This window comes from Lichenostomus cassidix, chromosome 2, assembly GCF_008360975.1.
Source record: "Lichenostomus cassidix isolate B80296 chromosome 2, HeHo_3.0, whole genome shotgun sequence".
NCBI lineage: Eukaryota > Metazoa > Chordata > Aves > Passeriformes > Meliphagidae > Lichenostomus > Lichenostomus cassidix.
In genome coordinates this window covers 118,169,201-118,187,363 of record NC_139482.1, presented here as the reverse complement: position 1 = coordinate 118,187,363, position 18,163 = coordinate 118,169,201, and the positions used below count along the sequence as shown (strand labels likewise).

At 35.8% G+C, this 18,163-nt stretch overlaps 1 protein-coding gene across 5 annotated transcripts in view; it reads right to left on the bottom strand.

Moving 5' to 3' along the window:
* Positions 1-18,163, bottom strand: part of C2H8orf34 (chromosome 2 C8orf34 homolog) — a 179,368-nt gene that overhangs the window by 53,106 nt on the left and 108,099 nt on the right. For all 5 annotated transcript variants that reach the window (XR_014850140.1, XM_085052990.1, XM_085052993.1 and 2 more), the window contains 3 exons: positions 14,309-14,394; positions 9,198-9,271; positions 35-155 (listed from right to left, as the gene is read on the bottom strand). Coding sequence is in view for 4 of the 5 variants with exons in the window: in XM_085052990.1 (XP_084909116.1) it covers positions 35-155; positions 9,198-9,271; positions 14,309-14,394 (281 nt within the window). In the remaining variant the exon portion in view is untranslated. The remainder of the gene's footprint in view (positions 1-34; positions 156-9,197; positions 9,272-14,308; positions 14,395-18,163) is intronic.

Below are 18,163 nucleotides of genomic sequence, written 5' to 3'. Positions count from 1 at the left end.
TAGGCATTTTATGGTTCCTTGATCCCATACATACCAGCTAGGTGTTTTTCCATGGTCTGAAGTTCTTTTGCTGCTAAGGAGTCCTTTAGGAGTTTCTGCCTTGGGGAACCTCCAGGTCTGACAGTCATGGCATCCAAGGTCCAAACTGCCTGAGACTTATATAGATAAAAAGAAAATGGAATATATTTAATGTGGCTTCATATTTATATATGAAACAATAAAAAGAGTGGTTTCCCCATTTAGGATCAGGAATCCGGTGCTTATTATGTAGAATATATAAAATTTTGTGCAAAATACTACAAAATATCATGTCTTAACATAAATAAAATAAATAGTAGGAATTACTTAAAAGAAGTTCTAAAATAACTCAAATATACACCTTCACACAAGCTCTTGCTCTATGCTGAGACATCATAAAATGACAAATTCCTCAATGATTTACATTCTCTGAAGTTCCAATTACTTTGTAAGGGTTACACTTACTTTAAATTACTGTAACATTTGGCACAGTATCTCTGCAAAGCAGCACTTCTGGGAATATCACAGAATTTCCTCATCAAAATTACCAGGACTGTTTTATCACTGCAAGGTATTCCTTTCAGAAAAGGCAACTAAATCATCAAGACAACATAACAGATTGAAAGGGTTGCCAGCAAACAGATCATCTCCCCAGTCTCTTCTTTATTGAACACAGTGGTATTCAAAATTATTTGCATTTTCTGGAACCCACTCAATATAGTTTCAGGAAATTTTTGTAAAATATACTATGAGGTAAACTTGGTAGATGTGTATTTGAAACGCACAATAAAACACATGACCAAATGTGCAAGACTTGCTCATAAAAAAGCCCAAATAAAAACAACAACAAAAAAAATCAATTAAATAATTCATGACAGCCTATCTGAAATGAATTTTACATTACTACCTCACCAAAGCATTTCTTCTGTAGTTTAGGAAGTTTTGTTGGTTTCCTAAAGAAACCAGACTTATGAAATGGTCTCATTGTCATTCACCTCTTACTAATTATTAAATCTTTCAGTAAATGCCAAGCAAATTTAGCAAGAGACCACTGTTTGAAAGACATTAAGCTGCTTTAAGTAATTTCAGGGAGAAGAATGATTGATCAGAGGAGGCAGACCCAAACTGGTGGCCCCATTCACAGAGGGCACATGGGGCTCCACAGCCTGTCAGGCTGGAGCTGTGTCACAGCTGACACTGGGCTGCTGCAGATCACTGCAGTGACTGAAACTAAATCAGAGATGGGAAGGGGGAAAAGGTATGTAAGAGAACTCCAATATTATAGTTTTCAAACTGGTTTTAGATACTCTCTGTTTCCAGATTTTTATGGCAGAAAAGGGACATTTTTATTTGCATTTTATGGGTTATATTTTCAGATCTGGGAAAAAGCATCAGGGGGAAAAAAAAACCCCAGGATTAAAAGGATTAATCCTTTTTTTGAATATACAATTTCATTTATAATACAACTCTGATGAAATATGGAATAAAAACTAATCAGTGGTCTGTGGCAATACTTGAAAACCAAACTGCTCTTCTAATACTCTTACATTAGACTATTCAAGCTTATTATAGGGAATTATTGTCAGCTTTCAGTAACTCCTCAACCTCCTTAAAACAAACATACTTCCAAAGGGTTAGCCTGATGAGAAGGTTTCACTTCCTATGTCCTGGAAATGCTTCTGGAAATGAAATGGAGTTATCTTCTTCTTCTACAAACTTCTGCTGATTTTTTGTACATTATGCCTTTACTGTACTTCTTCCTTTTATGCCCAGTAGTCATGTAAGACTCATACGAAACGAAGGTGACTGAGTAAATGAAGCTTTCTACTGTCTTAGTAGAATCTAAGACAAATGAAGAAAAATTATTCCCTAAAGGTTGTCATCATGACAACGCTTTAGACATTTATAAAACCATGACAAATATTTAAATTAAGGGACTTCAAATAAGGAGACTCCGTATCACAAAGGTCATCACATGTCTGCAGTGCCTTCGTATGTTTCAACACAGGTTTTTAAATCTCATGTAAGCTGGTGTAAGATATACAGATATGCCCGAGTGTAAGCAGATACAGGCACACAACAGCACATCAACACATTCCATACAAATTTGTTTTAATTTCTGGATGTTGAATAGATATATCTATTCTTTCAAAGAGTATGTATTAATCTTGCAAGTGATTTAAAAGAAATACATTTACAGACATTCAGTCTCTATCATTACACATTGTTATATGCTCAAGCTCCCTTTCAGACACACAGTTCCAGTAGCCTGTGAAATCAAGATAGTTTGGATGAATTTTCCCCCCAAATTTTGTAACACTTCCTGTGCATTTTCTGCTTTATGTAAGCTTATGACATTTTTTCAAGAAATAGCTTCATAAAAGATCAGAACAGTATTACTATAGTAGCTATGGAAGATGAGGTATTTAATATTAGCAATTTCATTTCAGAACAAATTATGTGCTTATAGTATAAATAGTAGCTTCCAATTAAATGCTCACTTGATAGAAAATCATAATGATCTGGGGAAAAAAGGGGATTAAGAGTTTATTAAGACATTAAAACTGTACTGTAACCACTTTTTGTTCTTTCTCTGAAGCTAAATATTCCAGGGCTGCAACCAACAACATTTTCAGAGGCAGGCCCAGGTAATTTTTTATATATACTTCTAAATAACCCTGAACATTGAAAAATACTTTTTAACATTTTGAGACTATGAGTTCATCTTGGTGAATAATGCATAAACACAGACAGAGGTCCTCAATGTCTCCAGCAAACAACTTATGCAACAGCCTTATTCCTAAAAGATAAACACAAGCTGAAAGTAGGAGATGTTATCAAGAAGGCTTTGGAAGCATGTCAATTCAAATGCAAGAGTAAATGAATTTGTACAGCTTCAGCAGAATTCCCTGGTGTCCCTTCTCTCCACTGGATAGATGGCAGCAGTTCAGATATGTCACTTAGGAAAGAGATTCAGGTTTGTGAGCCATTTATTTAAACATTCTTAGTGCACTTCATCAAAACTCATCCTTTGTCTCCTGGCCAGGAACTGCAGAGATAAAACACTAATGCCAGTTCACTTAGACTTTAATGATAATGACAGCAGACTGAAAGTAGTTGAAAAATACTGCATGTATATATGAAGTATGTGCAGAGAATCCTTCCAATTATTTCAGCATCTTCCAAAATACCATTGCCCTTGCTCATTCATTAAGTTTTATAAATATTAGCACAAAATTTATAAATGGCCTATTTACATTAACAAGATTAATGAGATCTAAGTATGACGATGTTCCTGAAAGACATTCTTGTCTTTCTACATTGCAGAAACAGCTCTGTGTCCTGTTCATCACCTTCAAACTTTGAAGGTGAGGCACCATCTTTCTGCACCAGAAATATGTTCAAACAAAGCACTTGGGGATACATTTGTCAACTTTGAAGGTCACCTATGTGTCCATTTCTTCAGTGGCTTTCTTTATCTACTGTCATCATTTCTTCACATACAATACATTAATTATTGCTTTTTTCTTCCTTATATCCCTTAGCCAAATTACAGCTGAAATAAAAAATTACAAACAATAAGGCCAGAGATAATCCCTCTCATCAATGATTCCCCAAACTTCTGGAAAATACTGTAACTTACTGGGAATGCCACAGTGGAACAGAAATAAAATTAAGAAGGTCATGAACAAGAGTAAGAAAGTTTTTTTCAAGCTCATTCTATGTGCTTCAATCAGTAGCACAATGCTACACAGGATCAATCAGTATAGCTTTTGTCCCTAAAAAAACACCAGTGCAGATGTGAATGTCTTGATCTCACTGTCAAGCTGAATTGACATGGCTATGTAATATCCTCTGACACCTGGGGAGTTCCACTGAGCTACAACTTTCCAGAATAGCTAAGAGCAAGAGTTAGGGCTCCAACTTACAGCATCAGCTTCAGGAGATAGAAGCGTAAGGAATACAACCGTGCTTAGCTTTCTATGTATAACATAGCATTTCTTTGCTGAATAACTTAAATATCTTAAACAGACACACTTGACAGAGATCCCTCTAAATAAAAAAAAGAATCCCTAGACCTCTTTTATGAAACAGTTTGTTTACAAGTGTCTCTTGGCCAAGCAGGTGGCAAGTACAGATGTTATGCATGCAGTGGAATATTTTTGTGCAATATTTCGTTTAGGGATTCTTCACTCAACATGTACTTTCTGTGAAGAGGTCACCTAATATTTAATCTTTCAACTCCCATAATCTATTCAAGGACATAAGGTGAGCAAGCCATTTGATACTGTAAAAATAACAAGTCTTCTCGGAGCTCTGTTACAATCTCAGCTGCCACCTCTAATCCCTTCTTCCACATTAGGACTTGTTCTACTTGAAATGCCATGTAATTGAAATTACAAGCTTTTGGCTTCCCGTGGCAGTCAGCCAGCAGCACATTTCACGCTAAACCTTCCACTAAAAAAAAAATGGTCGTTTGAGTTAACTTACACACAGTTTTTCTGTTTACAGGAAAGCAGGAAGCAGGAAATATGTGGACACCTGGGAATCACAGTTGTTTCAGTTTTTGAAATGCAACAAGAATAATTTTTTCTAAACTTTAGTTATATTTTATTTACTTTTATTTGGACTAACATTTCTGAATTTGTCATGCCCAAGAACCCAAAATTTTAGATAGTTCAAACAAGGCATTCATTGATTTCTTTTTCTTTACATGTATTTTTCTAAAATTCAGAATATTGTTTCAATTTAGAATTACATTTTAGAGGATTAAACAGTTTCTAATATGAATATTTTCAACCAGGAAGAAATATTTTTTCCCTAGCTGTACATACAAAATCTATATCTATTTAATAAATTTTGTTTTACATAGGGGAGGTCACAACCAAACAGATTTAAAGCATGCAATTCAAACTACTTTTTTAACTACTTGCAGGAATTATCATTTATTTCCCAAGAACGTTGATATTATGTTTTTCTAACCATACTGTATTGTCAATTTACCTAACAGTGGTTAAACTTACACATTTGCATGGCATTTTTTACTACTTGCAGAAGAGTAGCTGTAATCTAATATTATCTGTTATTATTTTTACAGAAACTTTAAAATTTGAAGTTAAAATTTGAAGTTTCACCTTCAAGTGCCTGAATTACCACATAATTACAAAATTCAAATGGATTTGAAAACTTTGGTATCAGAACACACTAATTTGGACAGAAATATGTTCATAAATCACTAATTTGAATATAAATTTGTGCATAAATATGACCTTTATAATTTATACTACTTCAAAGCTGCACTGCTGTTGTTCCTGACATGGCAGTGCAGTCTTAAAATAACTATTTTAATAACTAACATGTTAAATGCTAAACAGTGACCCCTACCCAGTAAATATTTTATAGATTTCGTTAAATGCAGAAGTTTGGGTGATTTCTGTTGATTATACTCAAATTTCTACAAGTAATTTGGTGACTTCATAGTATTGTTCTAGGGGAAAATAGTAGGGGGAAAAGCTATGAAAATTTCTAACAAATAGAATCGAAATAATGTATCATTGTAATATTATTGTATTCAACATATATTGACAGTAAGAATAAAAGCTTAATATTTCCTTGTGCATGAAACCTCAAGTCATTTCACAAACTGAATTAAGGAATTTATGCATTTATCACAGAAAATCCGTGCCTGTGTTTCTTCTATGAAAGCAAATGAAAAGTTCCAAAGCAGTAGGGAATACAGGAAAAATTTTATTTAAAACGAAACACTTCTATAAAACACTTCATTACAGTATTTGTCCCACAGTAATAAAGAGCAAAAACCCAAAGCAAATTCATCTAGAAATGCTTTTTGCAGTCGGATAACTTTCTTCTTCCAGTTTCTGTTGCATTTGGATTGATTCGCCTTACATGGATATTTTACAAAGAAAAATATACCTTTTTATGCACATGTGCAAGGCAAGATTCACATCAAAAACCCAAAACTAAGCATAAGTCCTGTTAGATCCAGGTGGTAAAGACACAACTCAGAGAGAAGGCAAAGGCTACTCAATGTGACCTGCTCAGTGCATGTGCTCTGTTTCTATCTGTTAGTCACTGTAAAGTTAACAATTTCCTCCAATACACTGCTTTTTCATTTCTGCTAGGATTCCAGGCCACTTAAATTTTCCCTAGTATCACTCCTGTATTTTTTTAGAGTCTTATTTTACTTCATGTTTCTGGAAGTGTTCTAAATATTTGGCTAGCAAACTTTGAGTTCACCACATGAAAAAAAATCTCAAGAAAAAGCTTTTGCATTTTGCCTGGCACTTTTCGTTACACAAAATATTTGCCAGGCAGTAAACTAGGATCTCTAAGGATGTTTTGAATGCTTGCTTGCACTTTGAATTTTTGCAGAACACTTGGGGAAAATGCTGATTCCTGTAAATACTTCAACTAGATTTTTACCAGCTTTACTCACTCCTTTGCCCAGAATGCCTTGTTTGGGGTTGTGCAGCACTGAAAATCTAAGTTCTCAATTTTTCAAACATTAACTCTTTTTATGAAAAACACATCACGGCAAAAGATTCCATTTTAAAGAGGTTTAAAGAAAAAGGTCTAATTACAAAAACCTCCAGATTTTTCAGAAATAGAACAGTAAACATAAAAAAGCTGTAAGAACATCGTAATATAACCATAGTGTAAATTACACAAATCATGTTATAGACAAAGATGGTGCCTATCTCTCTGAGCACTAGTATCCAAATTGTTTTAGTATCCACATTAAAGATCTTACATGTGGATTTATACATGGGACACAAAGAAAAAGAAGCCAAAGTTCTTTTCTGAAGATCCTTACGCATAATTCTTGCTACCTTATCCTACAATTTTTCTCAAAACACTTATCCTCTGAAGGCCCAGGCACCTTTAAGGAAAATTTGTTAAATATACATTAGCAGAGAAAAATTTATTATAATCATCCATTTAACTAGCAACAGACTCAAATCACCCTATTGGAATGCAGTACCAATATGAAACATTGCACACCTTGAACCATGCCAGGAATTTTTACATGTAATATGCACATTTGAGTGAATGTCATGAACCAATTTGGCCAGTTTATGAGAAATCTCTGATCTTATTCTATTTTTCCCTCATCTGGTATCTCATATAATATCTAAAAATCATTCAAGTCACGAGAATGCGTTTTGGTATCAATTCTGAAGTAATTTTACAGGCATAATTCTTACTGCTTTGAAGGATTTGTGGAATCCATTGCAAGATTGCATTTATCTACACAGCTTTCCTATGAGGCATTTCAGTTTTATCTCTATATTTTGTATGTCAAGATTGTCAAGGAATAAGTCTCACTGAAAATTATTAGGGGACCATGGAATAGATCTCTCAGAGCCTTAAAAGGCAACGAGAACAGCTGGATAATTTGTTTCTTTTTGAGGAAATACACAAAAAAAAAACCCCAACCAAAAAAACCCCAAAGCATTTGAACTAACAGTAACTGGTTTCTTAGAAACTGTTAGGCAAGGTAGTTTTCCAACAGCTCCGGGATGTGAAATGAGATGCCTTTGCCCCAAGGAGAGGATGGATGGGCAGAGCAAGAGCTGCAACTGCTCTTCTCTTCTCTTTGCAGCACTGGCAATAACAGCATCAGCCAGTGTGGCTTTCAGGGATTCAGCCCAGGTAACCTCACTGCCTCTGGCAGTCTCCTCCTCCAGGCAACCTTAAATAAGCCTGAAACTCGCAGAGCATGAAATGACACAGCTACAAATGTTTGCTCCTAAGCATGCACACACAGAACATACACGTAAAACTGTCCAGCTGAAGGCTGTACATTTCTGTAACAAGATTTTGCTAATAAGCATAATGACCTTTTGTTTTCCTTGTATTTTTATTTTTCCTTTGTAATTTAATTCATTGGTTGCCGTCTCCCGATGTTAAATGTCTGCAGAATTAACAAATCAAAGTTTCTATCTGCAGGTCCAAATCAATAGGAAAATGTGTGTTCAGAAACTGCTGCAAAATTTATTATTTCGATCTGGTTACTGGTGGAAAGCAGAAAGGAGATTTGAAAAAGAAGCCCCAAGCAATGCTAACTGAAGTTCTGTTTTTTACTCTTTTTACCCAATATCAGCAAATGCTCTCTGAGGTTCTTATGCTCCAAGTTCCCAAAGAGCTTTAGGAATTGATCTGGAATTCTGTATCTGTCAACTGCTTTGATAACTCTGGTTGGAAATACTTTATGTTCCATATTATCTAGCTTTATTCATACTGCTTAATCAGCTGCCTGAAAGACTGCAAGACCAATCTGCATTGCCATTTTTTTTCTTTCTTTATATTGCCCTTTTTTCCTTAGCTAACAAATACTGAGCCCTCCTTTCATTTCTCATACCAACACTGAAGTGTGCTATTAACCAGTATTGCTGAACAGATTGAGCAGGAATTAACGTGTCCTCTTACACCTGTCTAAAATGTTGCAAAAATGAGCAATTATTGCCCAGCTTTTTGCCTTAGGAAAAAAAAAACCAATCCCTTCTTTAACCTACATTCAAACTCCTGGTGCAATACAACTAGCACCAAAATTATGATTACATAATTTTTTAAAAATTATTTACTCCTGGTTGTGTTTTCCATATCTGCATATCTGCAAAGATTTTCTTAAGTTTCAAAATAAAAGAGCTGATGGAAATATTACCAAGCGTAATATTACATTCTTAAAAATATAAATATAACATTTTAACTAAACTGCTCTTGTTTACTAGTTTTCAAGCAGATGTTAACAAAAAGCTACATTATAGTTGAGATACTACAATTTCATATTTCAGAATGCAAGTTAGAGTTTTAATTTTGTTCTCTTCAATTTGTAAAATTGAATATTATCTGGTAGAATTAATATTTGAGTACATTTAAAAACATATAGAATATGTGTAAAATTACTGCACTTTCAGTGGGAGTTCTATGGGCATGTCCAAGAACATATGGTTCTGTAGATTATAATAATGTATTTCAAAACACCACCTTTCTTAGAAAGGAAAGGTTAAAACAGAGAACTGAAAATTCAGAAGGATAGTTTTCTTCTCTCTAGGATGACAGCACTGGCAAACATAGCTTTTATCTTTATGCACAATCTATTTTTTATGAAACTACTTTTAAAAATTACAGGCTTAGCCATAAGGGAAGGTACTTACAGATCCTGCCACTTGAGAGCCACTCTGAAATTCATCACTGTCTTCTGCAAGTGTTTCAACCTCAGGTACTTGAGCTGTTCCAAAGAGGTAGAAGAGAAATGTAAATCACTCTAATTAAGTAAGCATTAGTCACTTTGAAAACATAATACCTATAAATTTACTAATGGGAAGGTAAATGTAGCTACTGTAAATGCACTGCTTTTCACTTCAATGGATTGTAATTTATGTCTGATTTTATGTCTGATTTTAATTTATAAGCTTAATGCAACATGAACAGTGTCTCTAATATGACTAGAGTGAGAAGCAAGCTTTCTTCAGCTGCCAAGGTATCTTGTAGGTTCTTTATTACCTTTACTATTTAAACTAAATACTGTTCACCCTTTACACAAGTGAGTAGTGGAACTTCAGCTTTAATAAAATGAAGAAAATTATATTCAATTAATTCAGTTTAAATACTTGGAGTAAAAAGTTTTGGTCGATTTAGACAACATTTAAAAGCCTTGCAAGTGTAACTTTTGCCCTTATTGACACATTTGTAAAATAGAAATTTGTGAGGAGTCTAAAACGTCTCTTTGATGTGTAAAGTGTAATGACTTAAAACATGTGTAATGACTTAAAACAGATTTTATGCACCTATGTCAGAGAAAGAAATTTACAAGTAACATTCTACGCAGTTTCCCTCTTTGCCTAACACTCTGCTAAGGCACTTAGATGCTGCATCAGCAGCCTAACAAACCAAGATGTCCTCATCTTCCATACATTCTGCCATTATTCAGACACTTAGCAGGGAGGTTCTCATGTTTCCATAACCCAATGTGTTAAACATCTCATCTATACGTACTATGAAAGCAGAACTGTACTGAAGTATGGCAACTGTGGTTACCAATTCACTGCAAACACCATGAACATGGAGGAGGAAGAGGTGATGATGACACAAAGTTGTGGTCAGGGAATTGTGTGGGAATTGAGAGACAATGCTGCACTTTCCCCACTGCCTTATCTAGTTCTCAATCCTAATTCCCACATATTTGCATCCCTAATTTTTCACCCTAGTCATGCAGTTACACCTGAAACAACATTATATGTGTTTCCTATGTTCATATTTCTATTGAACATCCCCAATTTCAAACTCTTTTTCTGCATCCTAATGCCAATTTTGAACTTTCTACTATATTGACATCTTAAAGGAAAAATGAAACAAAACAAAACAAAAAAAAAAAGCAAAGAAAACCCCACAAAAAACAAACAAAAAACTAAAACAAAAAAAAGCAAATATGTAGAAACTACACATTTTTATTTTTTCAAGTTTCTACTAGCTAACTGTGAATAATAAAACACAGTGACTCCTGTTTGAAAGCAAATGAACTACTAATGTGAAATTTGCTCTACTAAAATATATTTACCAAACTAAGTATTATGTATCAGAATACAATCTGTAGAGCTGTAGAGACAATAGAATAGGAAATGCCACATTTATATATAATGTGGAATATATATTATATATATATAATACCACAGTGGCATAGAATCTATCATTTTTGGTCCAATTATATTATTCCAGTAGAGTTGCAAAAGAAACAAGTCTTTACCCACACCTCAAAAATATGTGCAGTTGCACACTACACTGCAAAGAAACTCACATTGCAAACAGCTTTTCTCAGATAATTTGAGGAGTGGTTTAGAAGTGGTACACTTTTCATTTATCCTATGATAAGAGATTGCTCCCTAATAAGTTACTGCTTTTTAAACTTCTTTCTACAAGAATGCATAGACTGAAAAATCTTTATTTGCAGTAATGTCTTCTTTTCCTGCCTAATATCATGGCTTCACTCAAAGGGTAAGGAACTTTTCAGCAGAAGAGAATGAAACAAGTGAAACAAGCTTGTATGGTTCGTACAGGAAACTGGAAGTAAATGAAAATTATCGTTTAGTGACACTATTTCTAAATATGTAAACACCACCCCCCCCAAAAAAAAAGCCAAAAACCCATAAGTAGATTGCTTCTAAAATCTCCCTAACCTGCTAAACACATTGGGAGCTGACAGATGTAGATTGTTCTGGATCAATTCTGTCATAGTGTGCATCTTTTGAAGCCTCAGCCATTCTCTCCATCTGCCTCTACAGAGCAAGAGCAAAGCTCAGTGGAGAACTAATGCAAGAGATAAACCAGACAGTCTTGGCATCTACAGGGGAAGTCTGCTGTGCAGTCATCAATGCTGCTGTTTCTAATCAAAATCAAGAACCTATTAAATTCTTGCCTTAGTTCTTTCCTGTGAAGTGGCCCAATGGAAAAGAGAAACATTTTTAAGAGGTATTGTTTAGGACAATGAAAAGTAACTGCTGCTTTAAAGTGTCTTGTGTTCTTCGATCTTGAGACCTGATTCCTACCTCTCATTTTTACCACTTAGATCAAACACATCTCTGTCCAGTTCAGCAGGATTATAGTAGAGGGAAATCAGTGTAGGGGTTAATTAGAACCAGATCCAGATTGCCAGTGGAGTCAGTATAGTGCCTGATACTGCACGTGATCTTCTCACATAAGCTACTACATTGACTTTATTAGGTGGAACTGCTTAAAATGAGGCTTATTTATAAGGGCTGTTAGATCAGATTTTCTGCCAATTACTTCTGAGATTAGTCATCTGAAATCCACAGGAGAGATGTTCCAGATCTAACAACAGAAACAGATCATTATCTAAAGACAGCTACTCTCAACTTATCTCTGCATCAGCACCTTGCTTGCTTATTCTTGAAGGAATGGTTTGCATCAGCACTTCCCAATGCACAGTTTTCTCACAGTAAGGTCATTGGTACTGATAAATAACAGCAGAAAATAAATTCAAATAAACCTGGCAAGTGAAGCCTGCTAGTCACTATTTCATGATATGATACAACTTTAAGAGAACATAACTAAAAACTCAGTGCCTTGGTTACTTAGGGTTTTTTAACAATATCTTTATAAGTTTCTTTTACCATCCTTTTATCATACATAATATTTATTAAAAGTAAGTATCAGATGCACAGAGAGCAAATAATGTGCTGCATTTATAGGAAAGACTGATAGAAGGGGCAGCTGCCTGAGATATGTGTCTGCTTATAGTCTGTACCTACTTGTGAAATCCAGCTGTGTTTTTTTTCAAACCAAAATGTAGCACTAGCAAGTGTTTTAGGAAAAAATCCCCCGACCACATGTACTGAAACACTGAACATTTCTGAGGACATCTTTTGACAGAAATTTGGCATTACCTTACCTGACTTCACTCTTTTTGCCTGAGAGGCCTTGCTATTTTCTAGCTATATGACTAACAGGCTCATGTATATTCACAGACATTAGATAGATGTGCAGATCTGTATTTATAACAGATAGATGTGTTTACAACAACACGAATGTCATTGCCACACCTACCTAACTTTTACTCCCTATATTTTATTGAATATGGTGGTTTTTTAGAGAAAGCATTTTCCATCTTCTATGTAGCCATATTGACTGCAGAGTGTTCAAAATCATATGAAATGGCCAAAGGTAGAACAGCTATAGCACTTTTGTGCTCCACACCTTGTGACCATGAAAGATCCAGCTCCAATATTACACAGCATCCAGTATTTTCTGACAGTTTCACCTTCTTTAATCCTGGTGTCTTGGTCACTTAGCAACAGCTAATTATTTAATTGAAGTCTGCAATTTCAGAAGATGGCATGGCAAAATGGGCATATTTTCACTTCAAGAACAAAGATACACAGGAAAGAAAATAGAAGGAAGAGATCTGTTCAAAAATTATTTTGTGAACTGTAGAACCTTTTCCTAGATGCCTATATTACCCATCTATTCGTTTTTTCTGCAATAATCGCAGGCATGCGTATTCCCTTACTATCCCAAACAAGCCACCACCACCTCCCTTTCTGGGAATCACTCTCACAACATAAGAATTTTGTTTTCCTTTCACAGGGCTTGATGCTCAGTCTGAGCATCTCTTGCTGACAATCTTCATGAAGATTGTAAGGACATCATGTTTTGAGGTTCTGAATACCCTATTATATTGTTCAATTAAGTGATCAATGGCAGATAAAAGGAAAAGCCAATGTCTTGACTGCATGAAACCATGCATTCTCACAAAACCAGTTTGAAAAATTTATCTTTAAAGCCATATTAGTCACTAATGGTTGGCTTACAAATGAGGCAAGAGAAAGGAGTAAAAGCTCAGGTTGCTGTGATACCTAGTAGCACATATAATAGCATTTGATAGCAGACAAAGAGTAGGGTAATTTAAAAAAAGTTCATTCTGGTTGGTTTTTTTTTGTGTTGATCACCATAGCTAACTTGTCCATGACTGCTGAAGACTATACTGCAAATCAAACCATACAATTTGTAGACTCGGCTGGTTCTGCCTAACAGTAAGGGAATGAACTGAAAGATTTATCTGTGCAGATTCTCTGTCAAAACCTCTATTTCCTTCTCTCTGTGTTACAGTGGCAGCTAAGATAAAGTTAACCTTCATCAACTTTATCTTTGGGCATTCTCTGGAAATATATCCCTTATGAAGTGCCTTTTTCAACATTTTGGGTGTAACTCTGTTCAAAAACCTGAGAAGAAATTGAAGTATAGTCTGAATGTCCTGACTGCAGATTAACCCAACATAGGAACATGTTTGTATGAAGAGAAAAAGTGTTTTTCAGAGTTATTTTATAAAATCTTTATTTTTACTGTAAATTTTTTGAATCATCTGGACGTATGTGTGGTAATAAATGAAATATTTCTAAGACCATTCTTTGGCATAAAAGCCAACCAGCAATGAACAGCCTATGTCTATGCTATCAAGTTGTTTTACATGTAAGTGTCCTAACATATAATCTGTCTACTAAGAACAAATTCTGGTCCAACGGACCTCTCAAAATATGCTTAGAAATTATTCTGGAGTGTTAATTGGCCATAACAAAAAACATGTTAGTGGCTCTTTGAACAGATTTCAAGTTTAAATGATTGAGTTCAAATGCCCAGAAACACTCCCCTGGAAATGTTTAATCTTTTATAGACATAACCCCTACTCTCAAATTCAAGATGTTGATGTCGGGGTTGTTTTTTTTTATGAGCAGCAAATATTTATATAACTTACCATCAGAGTCTGACACTGCTGGCTCAGATGTCTGAGATATCATGGAGACATCTTCAGGTCTTTCTGCCAAATTATCCCCTTGCAATCTAAATTGTGGAAAAATGCAATGAAAACATTTGCAATCACATTCCATGGATGAGACACAAGAATGTTATCCCTGACTACCCTACTCACAACATTGCCCTAATTAAAAGAGCAGCTTTTCCAGTAAGCCCACACCTATGGTTCAATCATAACATCCCAGACTGTCTAGTGACCAAAACCAGCCTCCAAGAACAGCCAACTGAATCTTAGCTTATGCCTTTTTGTAAGTCTTATTTAACAAAAGTGGGAGTTTGGTGTGCATGTGAAACTGCAAGCTTCCTTCCCCACCTTCAAAACTATTTTAATAGGGCTGTACTGGATGTCATGTCAGTGTGCTGGCAGCGGGGTGGCCATGGTGAGGAGAGGTTGGGGCTGCCCTGAGCCAGACACAGGTGGTTCCATCCAGCTCCAAAAAGAACCACAGCAGAGCACGGCTGAGCTGTTCAGCCAAAATGGTAGAACCTTGGAGGAAACATAACCAAGGAAGAGCCAGCCACAAGGCCACACAAGCAGAAGAGCAGGGAACAGAAAGACTGGGAAACAGCCGAGGACACACCAAGGTCAAAGGAGGAGGTGCTCCACACTCTGGGCAGATACTCCCCTACAGCCTATGGTGAAATGCCTGAGTCAATATCCACTGTAGCCCATGCAGGACCCACACCAAGGCAGGTGAGTATGTTCTGGATGGACTGTAGACAATGGAGATCCCACACTGGAGCAGGCGAAAAGTGTGGTGAGGAAGGCCAGAGAGGAGTTGTAATGGACTGACCCCAATCCCCCATTCCCTGTCTCCCCTACATTGCTCAGGGGTGCAGAGAGGAGTCTGAAGTGAAGGTGTGAAGTTGGGCCTAGGAATAGAAGGAGAAAAAGTGTGGCTTTAATACCTTCTAGTTTCTCATCAGCTAAATTTATTTTAATTGGCAATAAATTAATAATTTTCCCCAAGTCAAGTCTGCTTTGCCCACTACAGTAATTGGTAAACAATTTCCCTACCTTCATTTTAACCCACAAGCTTTTACTTCCTATTTTCTGCTGTCATCCTACTGGCTGGGTAGGGAACTGGCACTTAGCCAAAGTTAACCCACCACAGGGAAATACTTGCAGGAATATTTCCTCCTCCTTCGTTACTTGTTAAAAGTACAGTAATTATGGCAAACTTTGTCTTCAGGCTTTCCTGCTGCACCAGCTGACTGCAATGCCTTGACAGCAATTTACACAAATAATGTTTGTATCTGTTCTTTCAAATGAGCATCCCAGGAGTCCCACCATCCTTCTTCAGGCGCTTATGAATCCTGAGTACAAATTCTGCTCTGAAGAAATGGTTTGTAGCTCTAAATGCAATATAACTGCCATTTACATAAAGGTTATCTTACCTTGGATTTATTCAGACATGAAAAGCAAAAGAAAAACGCAATTCAATTTTGCAAAGCCCAGGAATCATAAAAATGCATTGAAGTAAAACCCTGGGGAAAGAAATAACTTATCTCTTGGAAGAAAAAAAGTCCTTTTCACTCTGTATTCTTACTCTCTGCAGCTGTTTTATACTAAGCTTGAAATTAACCTTTGAAACCACATAGAACCCCCTTACTTGCCCTATCTAAATATCACATGTTATGACTCTCACAGTTACCTAATATATATGGATCTTAAGTCATCTATTTGTTTGTACTCCTCAAAACCATTTCCCCAGCACCCTCCTTCCCCAATTACTTTATCTCCTTTTATTGCCCCTAGAATGATTTATGATGGAAAGCTCTATGTAATTCATAATATTTCTTATCTCAGGAGGCAGTAACAAAAACACGAATCTCCTCAAGACAACAAAATGGAAAACTTAGAAGCTGTAAACCTAATTTGGCAAATTACTTCTATGAATCCTTTCTAGTTCTATACCTGGCTTCTAATACTGTAGTTGCCAATTCTATAAAAGCTTAGCTTGTCAAACAGAAGCAAATAACTTTGTACCATTATCCTAAAAATATTAAAATAGGTAGAAAACAATTTGCAAATGAAATAACTATGCAAAAAAAGGAAGATCTCAAAAATCACATCATTTTCCTTTGAAATAAAACTGATCCATCCTCATTACATATATACATATACACGTTTACTGCAAGCACATATTCAATCTTAGCAGGATATGCATGAAATTGCAGGAACCAGAATGGGATACTCTTCTATCCAGCCATGTTGGTAGTTCATTTATATTTAACTAAAAGGAAAATTACTCCAACCTTTTCTGCTTACATTGCAGTCATATAAAAACTATATGAAGTTTTTATAGTAGGAGAAGGAAGAAGAAGTAGGAGCTGCTTATTTTATCCCATCAGAATTTTCAAGATTTTACAATACATTCCCATTCTAAGCTTCAATAAATCCAAATCATACATGAACAACTGAAATCATTCTCATCTTATTCTAGAATTTACATATATTTAAGTGGTCCATTGCCTCATGAAGAACACACCAAAAATATTTTCAATGTATCTGATCAGAAAATCCATTTTTTATGATTTCCCTTTGTAGGAAGAAATGGCTGGGGTACTGGGTAGATGGGTGAATAAGACGTTTGACATATCTGGACCTCATTTTCACATCCAATTTTCAATTTATGTATTTCTTACACGTAGATTCATATTTGAATAGATTGTCATGAAACTCAAGCAACAAAAAAGTCACAAATACGATTTCTTGCCAAAAGAATTCTGTTACTTGGACTATTCCAATTTCTTCTTCAAAACCAATATTAGTCATAAGACATCTCAACAGTAAAATGAAAACACTTAAAAACTCTTAAGCAGAAAGATGTATAGATTAGAAAGACATATAGGTTTAGAAGAGTTACCTAAAAACTACTATCTTACTAACACCTTATGGACTACTTCAGTTATTAACCAAAACAGTTTTTCAGCTATTAATTATTTTAATGTGGGTCTAAATTTGATACCTGATAGCCAACATTTTTTCCCCATAGCTGTTTCTAGAGTCATCTCTTGCTTAGAGGACATTGTTTCAGTTATATTAACCAGGTGCATGTTGGAGTTTCAAGAGCTACAAAAGCAAACAGTCTACATGTAAGTATTTCAATTTTCTTTGACCCCAAAACACATTCTGTAGCTCTTCTTCCAAGAAAACTGTCAAGGAATTCAGGACCAAAGATATTCTGAATAAATTCTATAGATTCAGTGCAGAAGCATTATACATGGTCTATCATTACAAACAAGCTTGTGGGTGCATGAATCACAGTCATACTGCCAGTATGATTTAGAAAATACTATTCACAGATCCACAGAATGGGTCAGGTTGGAAGGGACCACAGTGGGTCACTTGGTCCAATCTCCCTGCTCAAGCAGGGTCATTCCGGAGCACATTGCACAGGATTGTGTCCAGATGGTTCTTGAATATTTCAAGTGTGGGAGACTCCACAACCCCTCTGGGAAACCTGCTCCAGTATTTGGTCACCTGCACAGTAAAGAAGTTCTTCCTCATGTCCAGGTGGAATTTCCTGTGTGTCAGTTTCTGCCTACTGTCTCTTGTTCTATTTCTTGGCATCACCAAGAAGAGCCTGGATCAAGCCTCTTGAAACTCTCCCTTCAGACACTTGGATACATTAATGAGGTCCCCCCTCAGTCATCTCTTCTCAAGAGTGAACAGGCCCAGCTCCCTCAGCCTTTCCTTGTAAGAGAGATGCTCCAGACCCTGAATCATTTTTGCAGACCTCTGCTGGACCCGCTCCAGGAGCTCCATGTCTCTCTCATGCTGAGGAGACCA